Raw genomic sequence first — 19,181 nt, forward strand, 5'->3', positions numbered from 1 at the left:
ACAGACAGACGTACAAACAATCTGTGTGTGTGTGTGTGGGTGTGTGTGTAACAAAGGCGTTGCCTTTGGGGCGTTCGCTGTTGCTTTTGTGTCGCATTTATTTCTCACATGCCACTGCCACTTGTCACATTTTGCTGCATACTTCCAGGCGCACACCTGAGCGCCACACGCTCGACGCTTTTACTTATTCTCGAACTTTGTCTCTGTGTGTGTGTGTGTGTGCATACAAAACGTGGCTAATTTTGAGCCTCAAGCCGCTCACGCCTCGCACAAATATTATTACAACAACAACAACAAGAAGAAGAACAACAATGCAGAGCGCCCTACAAGTGGCGCTAACAAATCCAGGCGCTTGACAAGGGCTCTAAAGACGAGGGCGAGCTGAGCCTGAGCCTCAACTCAAAGTCACTTTGTCAAAACTTTGCTTTTATGCGATGCTGCGACGACCAAAAGCTGCCTCATCAAAGTCTCCACAAATACGTGTCTGTCTGTGTCTGTGTGTGTGCCACTTCATTACATGCCGCTTATGCGCTTAAGCAGCTGTTGGCATTTTGGCCTTAAGTGTTAAGCCGGAAATTAAGCACACACGTGCTCTTCTCGTTTTGGCAACAAAGTGTGGCTAATAATAAAAATTTACATGCACAAATAAAAACATTTAAATAAATGTCTATAAATGTTGCAAAATATTTGTAGCATGAGCAATAAATGTTATTTATTGTTAGCTATATAATTCATAACATGCTAGCCAAAGTTTTCAACATTTCCAGTTCACTCTGGCTAGCTCGATAGATATATATAGGTATATAGATATAATTCTTTTTAATTGTTAGCTATACCATTTAGCCTGAGCTCAGCTCTTTCTCTAGTTTTGCTGCAGCATACTTTGCTCACATATAAAAAAGTTTATGCATTAGTTCATAAACTAAGCCTTTCTCTCCATTTAGTAGTTTGTCGGCCATTTTATAGTTCATAGCTTACCGGTCATTTGATTTAATTGCTTACTTCCTTCATTCAGTTCTTCTTCACGCCACAGAGCAATGAAATTCAATTGGTTTCTCTCAGATACTTTTTATACACTTTGACATTTTTGTAAAAAATGGAAAAAGGGTATTATGAAGTTCTCAAATGTTTAACAGGGAGAAGGAGGCGTGGCCGACCCCATAAAGACCCCCATATATTTTGATCAGCTCGACGAGCTTAGTCGATATAGCCATGTCCGTGTGTCCGTCTGTATGAGTGCGTGTTTCTCAGCAAATATAAGAGCTAAGCAACCAAATTTGGTATGTTGAGATGCTCCTATATCCAGGACACTCCGTATTAATTTTATTTTTCTTTTATGGTTACATGGTTACAAAAAATATTGAAAAAACAAAGTATTATAAGGCCATAAAAAATCTTTTAAAATCTGAAAAAAATTACAAAATTGCCTCGTCATGTTTCGATTGTGAAAATTTCAAAACAATCGGATAAAATAACTAATAGGAATTATTCACATTTCAATTTTCAATATAGCACAGCGGGGTGCACGTGCTGACGCGCCATACAACGTCGCTGCCGACCGGCAGCGGCGGAGTCGTGCTGACGCTACAAAGCGTAAAACGAGCTGTTGACGCTTGCTTCGGTGTTGTAATGTGTTTTGTGCATGCATGCGTGTGTTTGCTGCGATACATAGTCAAAGTGTATTTAAATGTTGGTGGCGCCCAACTTTAACCCACTTGTTTTATAGTTAACTTTAAACTAACATTTATGTAAGAAATGTCTGAATGAAAAAAATAAATAATTGGCAACTTTTATTTAAAGTTGAACTAATAAGACATATGTATGGTTGACTAATCAACTAATAAACATTTGGCTATTTATTTAATATTAAAAAATGTATTTCGGGCATATGCTAAAATACAAATAGAACACTTGTGTTAAAAAACATGCTAAATACAAATTAAATTAAATCTAACAACAAAAAATTAAATTCAATTGGTCCTAATGTGATGGTAGTTAAATAAAATAATGTAAAGTTTTTAATTAGCTAAGCTTATGTCTCTGCATTGAACAAACATTAAAGTTTATAAAAAGCTATAGATAGTTAATAATTCAAGCAGAAAGGTACAAAGTAATATAATCATTCAATAATTTAATCATCTACATGACACCGCGCATAAACTAGCATTTAGTTAATGAGGTGCGATTAATTAAAAAAGAAATAGTTCATGGGCGAACAGCAATTAGTTCACCAATGATTCGCTTTTGTTCACTTTGATTAATGTTTCACTTAGCGAAAGGAAACACAACTTTGCTTGTAATTGTGCTGATGACAGCTTTAACATTTTGTCTTAAACTTTCACTGGCAGTTAAGGTTCGTTATTTAATTTCAGCATTTTAGCTGCTGCTGCTGTTGCCGTTGCTGTTAAAATTCCCACGCACTGCCGCGTGTTATTTTATTAAACTCTTTGAAATTAAATTTTCTTAGCTTGTTGCTCGACTTAAATGTGCTTGTTTGCCTTTGGAGCTTGTTTAAATATGTACATAGCTCTTTTGGCTTATAACAAAGCGAAATGGTGTTTAATATTTCATATGCTAAACTAAAATATGAAAATATTAAAGGCAAAGTATAAATATGCATTAAATGCATTAAAACAATATATTTAGTTGGTATTGTTAATTACTAATGAATAACTAGCATTGATTAGGATTACTTTAAATTATTCAATATTAAAGTAAATGATTTTTTAAATTATTCATACTAATATAGACATGCAAGCTATTAAATAAATCAAAGAAACTTTTTGTAACATATTTCCAATTTGCAATACACAAGAGTTAGTCAAATCCTTTACTCAATGTCGCTATTGGCAACAAATAACAAGAGAAGGCAGCTACAAATCCTGGCTCAATCCATGGATAAATCCAGCTTCAAAATTTGATACCCTTTTGCTTCGATTGTAAACACATTTTGGCTTGAACTCTAGTCCAAGCCCACATAGTTACATCCGCATGCCGCTGACACTGCGAGCTGAACTGTTGACATGCCACACACTCTCACATACACACACACACAGACACGCACACATAGATAGAGACACACATCTGGCTTTATGGCTTAATGAAGCGAGTGCGACATGCCAAAGGCAACAGAAAAACATAAAAAAGGACAGTCGGGGCAACAACAACAACAAGAGTTAGAAAAAAGTGGACGCATTAAAGTTGAGCACAACCAACTTTAATATACACTTTGACTAGGGACATGACAAGCCTTATGTGTGCTTTATTTAGATTTTTGTGAGCAAAAATCGGTTTTTTTTTTGGGTTTACGGGTAGGAAGACGAGAAAAAAAATTGTTCAAAAATTTGCTACGGAAATAAGAAATTTGGTTGCTTTAGCTATTATAATCTCTGAGTTTTCAGTGCTCATACAGACGAACGGACAGATGGACATGGCTATATCGACTAAGTTTGTCTTGCTGCTCAAGAAATTATGCACTTGAAGCTCTCTACCACGCCTACTTCCTGCTGTTACATACTTTTGGCTGAACTTCAGCATACACTTTGCCATTTTTTGATAAAAATCTCAAAGTGTATACCAAAAGGGACAAACGACACGCACGCTTTGGGCAAAGGCGACGCCTAAAGCTGGTTATAGTTTGGCGGCGGCTGCATGCATTAAGTGCCACGCCCCCGCCCCCTTCACTCAGCTAACTCATTGCTTAGTGCTTTATGTTGAAGCCAACAAATCGATAAGCATTTTTCCAAGCCATTGGCCAGCTAAAGTTTGGCTTGTTGTTCTGTGCTTAATGTTGTTTAATAGTTTACACACACACACACGCAAAATTGATTAGGTGCGCACATTCGTCGAATTCAATTTAAAATTTCGCTTGTTTACAACACAATTTATGGTCGAAAGTCGTAGCCGGAGCATAAAGCGACACACACTTAAGCCAGCTTAATATGTATACCGCATATAATCCTTTGAGCAAAGGTCCTTGCTGTATTTTTTGCTGTCTTGCCACACATGCCACACATCATGGGATTATTGTTGCTTTGTTTGCAACTTTCTCAATTTGCTTTCGTATACCCCACACACGCCACACACGGCGTATGCGTAATCATTTTATTGCCTCGGGCTAAAGATTCTAAGTGCGCGCTCTCAAATTGAAATCTTGTTGCTGTTGTTTGCTTTTTATGACGCACTGTTGGCCTGGAAATTTGTCTGCCCAAATGAAAACAAATGCGTCAAGCGTTAAGACGCCGCTGCAGTTGCCACAGCAGTTGCCAGAGTTGCCACAACCCATTAATGGGCGTTATTTTTTATGATATGTGCGTTGCCGCCGCTGACTTTGCGCTTTCCGTTTAATAAGCTCCACATCAAATATACAACAAGAACAGCAACAACATTAGCAACATTCACGCTTTTGTTTAATGTTCATCTGCTGCTGATGGATTAAAATAATTTGCTTGCGCGCTTTGATTAAATTTCTAAATTTGCCTTGCAAATTGCACACAAAAATTCAAATTCTGCTGAAACATTTTTCAATTTAAATGTAATGGCACAATTAGTTCATTCAAAATATTTGCAATAAATTACAAAATTGACATGAAAGACGCATTCGAATAAATAATAGGCATTTTATTTTTAAACATTTATAGCAACTGCAGTAAAATGTATTTTATTTCAGTTAAAGAATTTAGCTCTAATTTAAAATGCAATTATTTATGCGAAATTATTTATTCTCAGCATAACAAATTGCTTAATTTGTTAAAGCTACTGTTTAATTTAGTAGTCCTACTACATTTATTTTATATATATTTTATAAAGACTGCGAAAGAAAATTATTTCAGAAAAAAAAGTAAAGCTAAATATTTAAAACAAAATGTTTTTAAAAAAAAAAAAAGCTGAAAAAATATACAAACAGTTAAGATTAAAGTTTTAAGCAAAGGATTGCAAGGATTGCTAAAAATCCAATCAGTTGAATTAAAATCGAGCGAGTTCCGAATTGCATTGCAATTTTTATTGAAATTTTAATACCAAGAATATATGATTTAGTAGTAGGATTACATATTTCTAATTTCTTAGCACTGCAAATTAAAGAAAAAAAATCCAATTATATTGTTATTACTTTATTGTTTAGCATTATTGAAATCCTAGCCTAGCCTAAAGACTTTAAATTTATACGTTGAAGAGCTGGAGATACTCAGCTTCAGTTTTATTTATAGAACAGATTTTATTTATAAGCGACAATTCAATTAACTGTTCGCTCTTTTTATAGAGTTGTGTTCAGTCGGCTGCACGGCACTTAAAGCAACTCTCAAGTTTACAGAGTCGTGAGCTATCAACGCTTACTTTTAATTTGCGATAAGCAAAGCTTATGCTGAGTTTAGCTATCTCTTTCTCGCTTAGTTCACACACCAAAACGAAACGGAACGAAATGAAACGCAAATGGTTACGAAATTTGCAATTGCATAGATAAATGACAGCGTCGTCGCTGATTAGCTGGCACCCCCGCCTGTGAGCAGAGGCCAAGCAATTGAGAGCAGCATAAACTAACTGCACACACACACACACTTAATGTATGTGCATGTATGTGTGTGTCTGTGTGTAGGTGAGTGAGCGACACGTTTGGCTTTTGCGCAGCAGATCAGCTTAGCGAGCTTTTGATTGAGTGCTGCGCTAACTAAATAATTGCTTCGTATTAAGTTCGTGCGCACTCGTGTGTGCGCACTCGTGTGTGCGCGCTCGTGTGTGTGTGTAACACGTGCGAATACATTGCTTGAGCTGTTGAGCATTATCGCAAAAAGCGTTCACGTTCGCTTGACCTAGAGATGAGCTCGTGTCTATTCGTGTCACGCGCGCGACATTTGTATGCATTTAAAGTAAAAGAAAAGACTAACATGCCCAAACGATAATTATTTTCGGCAGAGTATAAAACTTGTTGAACTTCATTAGCACCATAATTGTTGCTAAGATAGATTTGATCAATTCTTCGTACTTAAAATAATTTAATATATAATTACGACCAGCGAAACCTTAAGCACAATTTTAAGGCGATTTATAATGTTTGTTAATTGGTCTGCGTTAAAATGTATTTTTAGTTGATTCATAAATATTGTGTAGATTATTTTATTTGCATTCATCTTCTATTGGTATCTATGGGCGACTTCATTGCCAGCTCTAGTTCATTCATTCATTCAATTGCTCCCGCTTGGTGTTCGCCCGCCGTTTGATAAGCTGATAAGAGCGGCCCAAGCTTTGCTCAGTGCTGACCTCGCTGTGGCTTGGGCCAGTCGCAACGCGTACGCCAACGCGAGCAGATCTCTTCTCTCTCTCTCTCTCTGATTCGTCGCAGTCGTGGTCTTCATGTCCTTGTGCAAAGTGCTGGCGGCGCTGGCGCTTTGTCTGCTGCCAGTGGCGACGCATTGCGATCGGGACTCGTACTATGAGAAATATTTCACCGCTCGGCGTTATGTGCCGCTCAAGCGGAATGCGCTGCTGCCGTTTAACTTTACGCTGACGTTGACGTCGGCGCAGGAGCTGCTGCCGCATGAGCGACCCGCTCTGGTGGGCAATCTGCCAGCGCTGGGTCAGTGGCGGGCCGAGCAGGCGGTGCTGCTGAATCGCACGGCCGCTCACAATGTTTGGCTGGCGACTGTGGCGCTGCCGCAGAATAGCAGCGTCGAGTACCGTTATTTTGTAGCAGCACCATCGCGACAAGTGGGTGGTGGCATCCAAGTGCGTCGCTGGGAGTCGCACGTGCAGCCGCGCGGCTTCAACACGAGCAAGCTGGCGGGGAATCGCAGCGATGAGCTGGGCAACATCGCGGGACAGCAGCAATTGACGCGCGGCTCGCTGCAAAGCAGCAGCTCGGCCAGCCTGCTGCAGCTGAAGGTATTCCGCGAGGCACTGCAGCTGCAGGAGCTGGAGATGCCGGCGGGCACAAGTCTGCGCCTGCGACTGCAGCCAGTGCATCCGTTGAGTCTGGCCCCCATTTTAAGCTCCGCGACCGCCAATGTGGAGTATGTCAAGATGGTCTATGGCAACAGCAAGCTGCGTCCACAGCCGGAGTATGGCGTGCCCTACGCGCCAGTCGAGGACTTGCTAATGTTTCATGTCAGCGTGGAGCAGCTGCCGGCGGTGGCCTATGCACTGCAGCTGTATGCGGAGGAGCAGGATCAGGTGCGTCTGCTAGGCACGGCGCAGCTGCAGCCGTCGGCGCTAGCGGGCAGCGAGGGTAATCTCAGCCTGCAGATTATATCGCCGCTTTGGCAGCGCGTAGTGGGTGCACTGCATCTGCAGTATCTGGTGATCCAACCCATGGTGAATAGCAGCGCCGATTTGCGCACGAGCTTTGTGCACTACTGGCGCAGCAACTGGACAGCGCTGGAGATTGGACATCGCGGGCTGGGCAAGAGCTTGAGCTTGAGCGGCACCAGCGCTGCGCCGCTCATAGAGAACACCTTGGGCTCCATGCTGGCAGCGGCGGAGCTGGGCGCAGATCTGCTCGAGTTCGATGTGCAGCTCACCAGCGATCTGGTGGCCATTATACATCACGACTATGCCATACGCGTCTGCATCGATTCCAAGACGCCCACCAACCGCATGGATCTGATCGAGGTGCTCATCAAGGACATCACCTACGAGCAGCTGAAGCAGCTGAAGACCTATCAGATTGTCGGCAACAAGATCATCGAGTATCCGGCGCACAACAATGTGGAGCAGCCCGAGATGCGTCTGTTTCCCATGCTGCAGGACTTCTTCCAGCAGGTGAATCTCAGCGTGGGCTTCGACATTGAGATCAAGTGGCCCCAGCTGCGCGCCAATGGCGTCAACGAGAGCGAGCAGACCATCGATAAGAATCTATTCGTCGATCGCATTCTGCAGGTGGTGCAGGAGTTCGGCTGTGGTCGCCTCAATCTGCTCAAGAGCTTCGATGCGGACCTGTGCACACTGCTGCGCTTCAAGCAGAGCATGTATCCCGTGCTGCATCTGACCAGCAGCAAGGAGAACGCCTTTGCCGATCCGCGCACCCACAACATCGAGCAGAGCATCAACTTTGCCCAGGCCTTTGATCTGGGCGGCATTGCGCCCAATGCGGTCTTCATCAAGTCCCGCCCGGAGCTGGTGCAGCGTGCCAGGGCAGTGGTGCCGCTGCTGCTGCTCTGGGGTGGCGATCTCAAGGATCGCGACTCCATCGACTGGTTCCTCCAGCAGGGACCCACTGGCGTCGTCTACGATCGCATGGATCTCTGGCTGCCCGCCAACAAGACCAACGCCTTTGGCGCCGCCGACGACCTGCCCGAGTTCTTCCAACTCCAGTGCGCTCCCAGTGATAAGTCGAGTGCCCACAATGCCACCATTGAGAGCATTCTAAGCAATGTCAATTTGCTCTAATATATTTCTTTATCTCTATCTGTATCTGTTTTGTTATTTATGCCAAGCTAAATAAATGTTTTGTTATCATATATAATGTTAAACTTAAAAAGTTTCAACTCTTAAGTATTTTGTTTTTTTTTTTATTTTCAACTAAGGATTAGATATAGATTTCTGTTGATTAACTCTTTTAATTACAAAGCATTTAACTACAATTTTAGAATATCAAAAAACTATTTAAGTTTTATATTGTACAACCAAAGATTAGATATAAAATATATATACTGGATTTACTTTAAAATTGATAATATAGTAAAATTGTTAAATTTAATTTACAAACATAATTACCTTTAACTGTTTTATTTATTTTTCTTACTATGAAAGAATTGATAATTAAAAAAATGATATATTATTTTTATATTTTCAAAATTCATATACTGTTAGTAAAAATTATCTAAATACATGCTATTTATAATTATTAGAAATAATCAACGCATATTATATAAAACTATAACAACAACAAAATAGTTAGTTATGCCTTTAAAATCTTTATACTATAACTAAGCTATGGTTCTATCTGAGATATTGTTGCACTTGTTTTGTTTTTATTACATAATTAAATAATTTACATTTAAAGCGTTCAATTTGTTGTTGCATATGGCAAATGCCATTTGAAATTTTCCCAATTGCATAATGCAATTTATCTTGAATACGTCAGACAGTTAAAGGTGTCAACTTGCATTTGTTTGCGCAGTATGCAAATTAAATTAATTTCAGTAGATTAAAATCAAGCGCAGTAACTAGAAAATACTCCTTAAATAGAAAAGTAGTTTTATATAATAAATTGACAAGCAAAGCAATGAAAATAATAAATGCAATTGATAAATAATAATATTATAATAATTTATTAGCAAATGCAGTTTGTAAATTTGCAATTTTATTGATAAAATGATTCAATTAAATTCTGCTTTTTTTTTTAGATTTTTTTGGCTTTAAGTTTATCAATGAACATTTTATTTTGATGCAAACTGTATTCGTTATTGTTTTGTTTTGCATTGCTGAACTTGAAAAATTTAAATGTTTAATGAAATCATTGCCAGTTGAGCAGTTGTCAGCTCAGCTCAGCGCATGTCATGTCATGTCAATCCAATCCAATCCAATTCAGTACACTGCTGTATCCAATGTAACGCACCCCCAGGCGTTGCAATTCTCTTGATGATGCAACTGTGCAACAAAGAGGCCGCGGCAAGCGTTGCTGCCTCCCTTCGCCATCGCCTGGACCGCAATTTATCATCAGCAAAACAAGCGCTGACCAGCAGCGGGAGCTGCTTAGCTGACAAGTCTGATAGCCCCAAAAGCCCACAGCTGATATAAAAGAGAGAGAGAGAGTGAGATCGTGAGCTTTATGCTATGCTTCAGATAGACGCTATATATTCTTATACTATATGCTCTTGCTCAAGCAATTTGTTTGTCAACTGCTAAAATCAGAAATAATGCGTCTAATTAGCCTCAAGCAAATGCAAATTAATGTTTTCTATTTTTTCGGGCAGGCCACATTACTAAATAATTATAATTGCGTGTGACCCAGAAAATAGTTGATTGTACTACAGTGAAGCTTTGCTTAAGTCGAAATCGCATTTCAATTGCCTTTGCCTAACTAAAAGCGAATTTGATCAGCAATTTTTATGGCTCTCTGTTTATGGTTTAATAGTTTAGCTACTTTATTAAATGCACATTTAGTCACAATTAGGCAACAACAAGTCATAAAGATATCAAGCGAACACTCTTGGCCTTTAATTCGTATCTCAAGAGCCACTGGCAATCAATCATAATCTAATTCTTGATTTATGAACAAACAATGGAATTATTTCTACAGACAAACATCTTATCAGTATCAAAAAATTGAAACATATTCGCAAACGTGTGGTTCAAATTTCAATTTCAAAAGCTGTGCCTCCCAAAATAGCAAAAGCCACCTCATCCTGATATGCTAATCATAGCTAGGCACGAGCTATTTAATTATAAATAAAATCAGGCGACTAAATTATATTTAATGCGTAAATACAACAATAATATTTTTGAAGTTTTTGAGACTAATTTGAAAATAGACTATTGAATAGGCAGCACCATGACAAGCATAATTTATTGTATTTATTTATTATTGTTATATTTATACGATAGGTCAAGCAATATTTTTATACTTTAAACTGTAAAATTAATATTAGTGTTTTACAAATTTGTGTTAAGATTTTGAAAATTAAATAACCAAAGCTTTGAATAAATTAAAGCAATAGTTACAAATCATTGCCAAATAGTCAACATATAAAAATAAATATATTTAACACTTTTTATGCAGCTGAAATAAATTTAATGGACGAACTCTATGATTAATTTCTAAGTAGATACTCTCGATTTCTTTAAGGAATTTAAGGAATAAATTATTGCAGATGGCTCTAAGATATTAAAAATATATATCTTATATTTATAATTATAAAATTATAAAAGTATGCTCTTTAAATTTATTGGCCCAACACGGTTTTCGCATTGAAACATAAATAATTCTTAAATTCGAAACGGATGCGCTAATCAATATCAAAAATAATTACAGAATGTATTTAACAAATATTTTAGGCTACAAATGCTTTTACATATGGTATAAGTGGACGCATAAAAGTTGGACACAACCAACTTTTATATACACTTTGAATAGGGAATCTATTGGTCTAAAATTTTCGGCATCAGTCAAAAACATTTGTGATTTATTCATATTTTTTAACTGCTTAATATTGTGGGTGTTATCCGCTTATTTCGATTTGCGAGAATGGGAGGAAATAAAAATAAAATTAAATAAAAGTGTTTGGGTTTGGGACCCAAACTTTGGGTATAAGAGCATCCAAATACAAAATTTGGTTGCTCTAGCTTTTATAGTTGCTGAGAAACTGTCGACATACAGACGGGCAGACGGACGGACAGACGGACATGGCTATATCGACTCAGTTTGTCCTACTAATCAAGAATATATATACTTCATGGGGTCTGCCACGCCTCCTTATTCTTGTGCATACATTTGCACAACTTCAAAATACCCTAGTCTATTCTTTACAAATATGTCAAAGTGTATAAAAAGATAATTAAGTTACGTTTACTGCTTTCGTTCAACATAATTTGTGATTTGAATGCAGTCTTATATTTATAGTTGTATGCATACATATCTATAGCTTACATCTCTAGCTATTCATCTATCTAACTGTCTTCCAAACTTCTTTGCTTACTTGCAGCGTCAGCTGATGGACGCTTATATACGTCAAAAGCGCGCCTCTCCGGGCATGGTGCAGGCGAGTGATCTGCAAATTAGTCGACCCATGTCTGGGATGCGCAGCAACAGTCGCGAGCTGCATGGCTACGATGGCCCAATGCAGTTCATAGGCTCGCCCAATGATCCGGATCAGCTGCTGAGCAACAATTCCACAGTCACGATCAACTCAAGTCGCAATAACTCGAACAATCTGCGCAGCCTGAGCACAATTAACCAAGAGGGTAAGAGCAATAAATCTAAACTAAAGTAAACAAATAATAATTGAGATTATTTGCTGATCAGCTGATCTGATTGAAGAGATCTCGTCGCACGAGCTGGAGGATGAGGAGAGCAGTCCGGTTACAGTTATTGAGCAGCCCACGCGCAGCGCCAACTCCGGTCAGGGACTGCGCATGGCTCAGCACTCGTTTGGCGATACGCTGGACGAGGATGACTATGCCAATCGTAATATAGCAGGTGTGGCGGCAGTGCGTCCCGTTGGCATGGCCGGCTCAACTAAGGAGAACTCCGAGCTGGAGGGTGCGAATGGCAGCACTGGCGAATCCGAGGGCGATGTCATCGGGCAAATCGATCAGTTTGTTATGCAGCCAGCGCCGCAGGGCGTGCTCTACAAGTGCCGCATCACACGCGATCGCAAGGGCATGGATCGTGGTCTGTTTCCTATTTATTATCTGCATCTGGAGCGGGACTACGGCAAGAAGATCTTTCTGCTGGGCGGACGCAAGCGCAAGAAGAGCAAAACGTCCAACTATATTATAAGCTGCGATCCCACCGATCTGTCGCGCAATGCGGACGGCTTCTGTGGCAAGCTGCGCTCCAATGTGTTTGGCACCTCCTTCACTGTATTCGACAATGGCAACAAGGACAGCGCCGAGAGTCCACGCAACGATCTAGCAGTCATCATTTATGTAAGTCAACACACATAGTAAGCTGCCCCAGCTGCTAATTAACAATTGCTTTTGGTTTATAGGACACCAACATATTGGGCTTCAAGGGTCCACGCAACATGACTGTGATACTGCCAGGCATGACTGAGGATGATCAGCGCGTCAAGATCAGCTCTGCGGATCCCAAGCAGCAGGGCATACTCGACTTGTGGAAAATGAAGGTGAGTCTGCCTGCACACCACAAATTTAAAGCTATCTGTTTAACTGGCATTTAACTGGCTTACAGAACATGGACAACATTGTGGAGCTGCATAACAAGACGCCCGTTTGGAACGATGAGACTCAGTCGTATGTGCTCAATTTTCATGGACGCGTCACGCAGGCTTCGGTGAAGAACTTTCAGCTGGTGCACGACTCGGATCCTGAATACATTGTCATGCAGTTTGGACGCACCTCCGAGGATGTCTTCACCATGGACTATCGCTATCCGCTCTGCGCCATGCAGGCCTTTGCCATTGCGCTCAGCAGCTTCGACGGCAAAATCGCCTGCGAGTGAGCGTCGCCTTATTTATCAGTCACACACACATATAGCGTATATATTTATATAAAGACATACCAAAAAAGGAGCAAATTAAATTTAAGTGCATGTCGTTCGTTCAGCTGTCATTTTTATAGTACTTATTGTTTAAATTGAAATTTAACTACAGACAAGGCATAGTTACTTAAGAGGCTACAGTTTGATAGTTTGAGCTTATTAATTGTATTAACCAACTCGAAATGTTTCTCTATCATCGCAACTGTATAAATATATATATATGCATAGCCCCATGTATTTGTATATTACACTCGTATCGTATATAGTCGATATCTCTAGTCAAGTTCTCGTCATTATTCCAAAACATTGTAGGGAACAATTTAAATATGTGTACAAACAAATGTATGTATATGTAATTAATTAAACAATGATGAATTGACATCATAGTAACGTTAATTCAAAATATGCTCACCGATTTTGTAAGGAGTATATAGTTTAGATCAAAACTAAAGAAATCAAAATCAATTAATTATACATATGTATGTATTTGTATTTGTATTTGTAGCGTGTATCAAAATTTAAACAATGTGCTTACATATTTATGTAAATCATTTACTATTAGCAGATAAGATCTTGAGAGCATTAACTAACTGTGCCCCAGCTCTTATTAATTTTAAGCAACAATCTGACTAATAACAAACAATTATTTTTCAAGCATGTATGTATTATAACATTTCTAAAGCTATAGGTAATAAAGTAAAAAAAAAAAAAAAATAGTGAACAATTTTGATTATTTATGAACATAGCAAGTTTGTTGCTTAGTCATTTTTGCTTACAAGTTTTATAGCCAAATTCCCGTGAATTGCTTTCAATTCTAAAAGGACGTGTATTTTCGAGCTCCTTGGCACCAAATCTATGGAGCTGCATACCAGGATTGCGTAATAAATTTGCCAAATCACAAATTGTTCATTTGCTCGGAAACTACAAGGACGATTTCGATGTCCTTTGGCATGCAAGTAGTGTTCGTCGAGAGCTTTCAAAAGTCCTTACAGGGGCTGACTAAAACAGCTTTCTTCGTATACAGAAAAATGCCTTTATCTCCCTAATTCAATCAAATAATTCTATTTCAAAAGGACTATCAATTGGCCAAAGGACATTCGTTTCGTCCTTGCAGTTTAGGAGAAAATTAATCAGATTTGTGTTTTTGGGTATTTTCTTTGCTTGGTAAGCCTGAAAATTTCCAAATTATTGGATGACCCAATATTATTCTGATGCAGATCGAGAGAGTTTTGTGCTGTGAGTGAATTTTGAAATTGTGACCAGATCTGACCTCGTTATGCTCAATTTTCTCTAGCGGATCGGCCCTGTTCAGCATCTGCCCTTTTAGGTATGCAATAGTTTTTACTGTTACATTTTGTATGACCAAATTTCAGTGGAAAACAGTTATTCCTTTCTTCTTATCATTTTAATTCCAAAAGGACATGCACTCCTGGGAAGATTCAAAGAACAAATATTTGAAATACATACATTTTATTTAATAATATAATTCGATTAAGTACAAAATGCCAAGGTGTATAATTGATTTAAGTAAACTTTAGAACGTCTGTTTGCTTAAATTAAATGCAAATTCTAATGTTTATTTACAAACATAAATTTCAGGTTGTCATTTACGTAGTGTCGGTCTGAAGGCCTTTAGGCAAAGTACTGCTATGAACGCGTGTGTACTGGATGCCGCGGCTCCTGGGCTGGCTGAAACTCATACGGATCGTAGTCCTCATAGGCCAGCTGCCGCTCCGGCGAAGTATCAGGTAACTTGTTGATTTTCTGCAGACGCGCCTTGACAATCTGCAGATGGCGTGAAATGTAATCCTCTCCGGGCGCCAATTGCTGTGCAAATTGCAGACAGACAGCTGCTTTGGCCAGGCGCTTGCGCTCCACAAACACCACGCAGAGATTATGCAGTCCTTGAGTGTTATGTGGCTCGTACTGAAGTATGCTGCGATAACATTTCTCTGCAGCATCCAAATCCTTCATTTGATTTATATAAATGTCGCCCAGCAGTATGAGGCCCTTGACATGCGCAGGATGATGACGTATGAGCTGATTAAGGTATGGAACAGCATCCAAGGGCCGCTTGATGTCCGCCAGCAGCAGGGCCAGATTGAAAAGAGCGCTGCGAAAGTCCGACTTGAGATGTATGGCCCGCTTAAAGAACTGCTCAGCCTCCTCAAAGCTCGACTCGTCCATGGCCAGCATGCCCAAATTAAAGTAAACCTTCTCATTGCCTGCATCCATGGTCAGCACTTGGTAGAGTCGAGCACGTGAGAGCTGTCGCGCCTCCTCACCGCCACGTTCTTGCAACAATATGGCAGAGTTCAGCAGCGCCTGCTCATGCTGCGGATACAACTCAATGGCCTTGTTGAAGTAAACATGCGCCTGCTGGCTCTTGCCCTGCTCCAGGAAAACCACGCCCAGATTGTAGTATATATCCGCATTGTCACTGTCATAAAGCAAAGCCTGCTCATAGACCTCCTGCGCCTGGGCAGTGCGATTGAGTTTCATCAGAATATCGCCACGATTGATGTAGGCCTAAATTAAATTCCAGCAATTAGAGATTCCAAACATATTCCAAAAAATAATTCAATTTAGTTGCGACTTACCTGGACATAGTCGCTGCGCATGCTTATGGCCTGCCTATAGAGATGATCCGCCTCCTCCAATCGTGTCTGATTCTTGGCAATGAGATTCGCCAGATTGATGAAGACATTCAAATAGTTCGGCGCAATGCGCGCATGGTAGCTAACACCCGGTTTGGCCTGTGGAAACAGCGACTTGGCACGCATGTAAGCCTGCTCGGCTTCCTTATAGAGCTTGAGATTATTGTATGTGCGTCCCACATTGATATGCGCGCCTATGTCGTCCTGCTGTATGTGCACAGCCTGCTGAAAGTAGAGCAGCGCCTCCTCGTACTGCGCCTCGTTCTCCAGCGCATGGCCCACATTGTTGTAGAGCTTGGCATTGCGCTGATTCACATGTATGCCCGACATGAACAGCGTGTACTCGCTGCGCCAGTCCCAGTTGCGTTGATACGTCTTGAGCGCATGCGACAGCAGCAGCAGCACCAGCAAGGCCTTGACCATGCGTGCCAAGTGGCCACGCAAACGCTCGTGGAACTGCTGATAGCCGTAGGCCACCAGCAGGCAGTAGCCCATGCTGGGCATGTAGAGTATGCGCTCGGCCACGACAAAGCCCACGGGAAAGAACAGATTCGAGGCGGGCAGAAAGGGCAGCACCAGCCAACCGAGGCACATCAGCAGCAGCCGCGACTGCGGCAAATTGCGTGTGACACACGCCTTGATGGCCAGTGCGGCCAAGCCCAGAAATGTGCACAAGGTGGCCAAATTGCGTGTGTCCCCAAAGCCCTCCAGCACGGGCACAGTGCCTGCAATTAAAAATGTATAAATAAATTTCAAAATTGCATATAAAATTCTCAGTTACTCTCACCCATGGTCCAATCGCAGCAAAGCAGTGAAGGACAGATCAGCAGCCAGCAGTTGAGATAGATGAGGTAGGCGTAGGTAAGTTGACGCACAGGAGTCGCTTCAGCGGAGGCAGGATTGTCGAAGCGTGTGAAAATGGGCAGTTGGGAGCCCATGACATACACACGCGCCACCAGCAGAGCCACAGTAATGCAGCCAATAAATACCAAGCGTTTCCACAGCAGCGACGACCAGCGTCGTGCGTGTGTCGAGGCAGCAGGAGCAGCTGCCGCCGCCTTAGCCGGCGGCTGTTCCTCGAATAAACGCAGCACGAACTGAAACAGATGCAGGGGACGTAGCTGCTGCACGACAAATAGCTCGTAAACAACACAAATGCCGGCTACTGTAATGCCTTGCTCCTTGCACAACATGGAGGCGAGCAGGCAGACGCCAAAGCCGAGGCAGAGCGCCGGCCAGTTCGTGCGTCGCGGCGTCGCCTGGCTCGTGGCATGAGCGTAGCTGAGAAAGGCGCACAGAAAACAAATCGAGGAGAGCAATTCAGCACGGCCCACAACGCCAGTAACTGCTTCCGTATGCACGGGGTGTACGGCAAATAGCAGCGCTGCCACAAAGGCGCATGTGTTCGGCTTACTGCAGGCCGAGGCGCACTGGCGGAGCAGCTGGCGGCAGACGCGACGAAACAGCAGGCAGACAACGATGTGCAGCAGCAGGTTGACGAAGTGATAGCCGAACGGGTGCAGTGCATGCAGCAAGTAGTTGAGGCGAAAGGTGAGCACGGTGAGCGGGCGATATGACTTATGGGACTGCTCCTTGTGCATTGGTGTGCCCCAGAAGTCGTTAAGGAACACATTACGCAGCGGCGTGCTCGGCCGCAAATCCTTGTTATCCCTTATCGCGCTAATATCATCAAACACCAGGCCGCACTGCGTGCTGTTGTAATAGCAGAGCACACAGGCAATGCAGATGCACAGGAACTCCACTAAATTGCGCTGCGGACTGCTTCGGTTGTCTTCTCTGTCTGCTCTATTGCTGTCCTTGTCGGCGGCACACAGCCTGGTTGGTGTGGCACTGGCATGATGTGGTGACTGTTCGAGCGTTTGGGGCTCGTGGGAGTGCGTTGACATCATTCCAGTTACTTGGCGTGCATTCCAGTCTAATTTAAGCAATCATTGTTACTGCCCAATATGCGTTGGAATGGCGATAGATATACATACATATATATATATGTATATATATATATATATATGTTATGGCTTATTATATATGTACATAGAGCAGCAGTTGCTACATTGCCTGCAAATAGAACAAAGTTTAAATTAAGTTTCAAGTTTAAATTACTTCAAATTATGTTTAGCTAACTATTTTAATTTGTTTGTGAAACTTTTATTTACTTGCCCTCAAATATTTTCAATTTAATCACACATATAAATCTTCTGGGGGACTCAACTTTATGGCCCGAGTGAAAAAATCAAGTGCCCGGAAAAAATCAATTTATGCGCAACAAAGTAAGTTTGTCCCGGTTACTGTCCTCAATACCAACTGCACCAGCTAGAGTCCCGAAGTTAACAAAGTTGTAAGCGCCACGGCAATGCATGTCAACTCCTTTAAAAATCACCAACCGGCACACAATGTTGCCGAGCGAGCGCAGCTGAGAGTGAGAGCGAGAGCGCGAGCGGGAGAGAGCGCCAAAAGTTGCAATGGCAAACAGAATAGAGCTGCCTGGTAAATTTTGTGTGCATGAAATAACTTCAGTTTGCAAACCGTGCATTACTGCTGGGAGTGAGTGTGCTGGAGAACAGAGACGGCAACATTGTTGCACTCAATGTCATCGATTTTTAGCCCAGCAACACCAACAGCGGCGCAGTAAATGCCGAGCCACAACTCCTGCAGAGAGTGAGTGTGTGTGTGTGTGTGTGTGTGTGTGAGACAGAGTTTAGAGAGAAAGTGCGCGCAGCTGAGCGCAACTTTGTTGCCACGACCGACATAACACACCCGCACGTGCACCGGCAATTTGCTTGTTGATTTCCCGCCATGCGATGCACATGCGCCGCAAAAGTCCTTGCACTTTCGTTTTGTGCCAACCACAACAACAACAATCCCACTCTCCGTGACACAGCACGCTCTTTCATGGCACTGTTTTTGTAAAGTTACTTTGACCGAGATCCTTTGCCCGCTGCTGCTATAGCAGCCACAGAGGATTCCATCCACCCAGTCAGGCAACCACCAGCTTGTGCTGCATCTGGCGCGTGTATTTCTCTCTTTCTGTCTCTCTCTCTTATGCAAAGTGTGATGATGATGGCGGCGCCATTACATCGGCGTCCGTATGACGTGCACAAACAGCCTTAAGCAACATTTTTAGCAACAACAATTTTGCAGCTCAGCAACTTTCTTGCAAGTTCACATTTACATTGTTGCCACTGAGCACTTTAACTTAACTAACACCCACTTGTGCGTTAGCAAGCCACGTGTACTCACCGCATTTACTTATAAGCTATGAGTTTCACTTGTTTCCCTTAAAATCAAATAAAATTACATTACACCTACACTTTTTGGCAACTTTTAGAGTTGTGACTTGCCTTGAGTAT

The 19,181-nt window shown here is 41.6% G+C and overlaps 3 protein-coding genes across 3 annotated transcripts in view; 2 read left to right on the forward strand and 1 right to left on the reverse strand.

Moving 5' to 3' along the window:
• LOC108595769 (protein king tubby) overlaps positions 1 to 13,657 on the forward strand; it is a 33,222-nt gene extending 19,565 nt beyond the window's left edge. The window contains exons 3-6 of the mRNA XM_017980875.2: positions 11,637 to 11,895; positions 11,957 to 12,582; positions 12,645 to 12,782; positions 12,848 to 13,657. Coding sequence (XP_017836364.2) covers positions 11,637 to 11,895; positions 11,957 to 12,582; positions 12,645 to 12,782; positions 12,848 to 13,117 — 1,293 coding nt within the window. The 3' untranslated portion in view covers positions 13,118 to 13,657. The remainder of the gene's footprint in view (positions 1 to 11,636; positions 11,896 to 11,956; positions 12,583 to 12,644; positions 12,783 to 12,847) is intronic.
• On the forward strand, positions 6,261 to 8,397 carry LOC108595064 (glycerophosphocholine phosphodiesterase GPCPD1). The gene has a single exon (XM_017980210.1). The coding sequence runs from the start codon at positions 6,349 to 6,351 to the stop codon at positions 8,377 to 8,379; it is 2,031 nt and encodes a 676-aa protein (XP_017835699.1). The 5' UTR covers positions 6,261 to 6,348; the 3' UTR covers positions 8,380 to 8,397.
• Positions 13,658 to 14,609: 952 nt separating the features above from the next.
• Positions 14,610 to 19,154, reverse strand: LOC108597618 (protein O-mannosyl-transferase Tmtc3). Its single transcript, XM_017984258.1, has 4 exons — positions 19,072 to 19,154; positions 16,601 to 17,889; positions 15,757 to 16,538; positions 14,610 to 15,685 (listed from the first exon to the last, which is right to left on the reverse strand). Exons 2-4 carry the CDS (start codon positions 17,721 to 17,723, stop codon positions 14,804 to 14,806), a joined length of 2,787 nt encoding a protein of 928 aa, XP_017839747.1. The 5' UTR covers positions 17,724 to 17,889; positions 19,072 to 19,154; the 3' UTR covers positions 14,610 to 14,803.
• Positions 19,155 to 19,181: the final 27 nt, after the last annotated feature.

Source organism: Drosophila busckii, chromosome 2R, assembly GCF_011750605.1.
Source record: "Drosophila busckii strain San Diego stock center, stock number 13000-0081.31 chromosome 2R, ASM1175060v1, whole genome shotgun sequence".
NCBI classification, from domain to species: domain Eukaryota; kingdom Metazoa; phylum Arthropoda; class Insecta; order Diptera; family Drosophilidae; genus Drosophila; species Drosophila busckii.

Bases quoted from the DNA above. Each gene is read 5' to 3' on its own strand.
- LOC108595064 (XM_017980210.1), top strand. From the start codon at position 6,349: ATGTCCTTGTGCAAAGTGCTGGCGGCGCTGGCGCTTTGTCTGCTGCCA.
- LOC108597618 (XM_017984258.1), bottom strand. From the start codon at position 17,723: ATGATGTCAACGCACTCCCACGAGCCCCAAACGCTCGAACAGTCACCA. The intron at 16,539-16,600 runs GTGAGAGTAACT...TTTTAATTGCAG, and splicing joins TTGCTGCGATTGGACCATGG to GCACTGTGCCCGTGCTGGAG. The intron at 15,686-15,756 runs GTAAGTCGCAAC...AATTTAATTTAG, and splicing joins TGCGCAGCGACTATGTCCAG to GCCTACATCAATCGTGGCGA.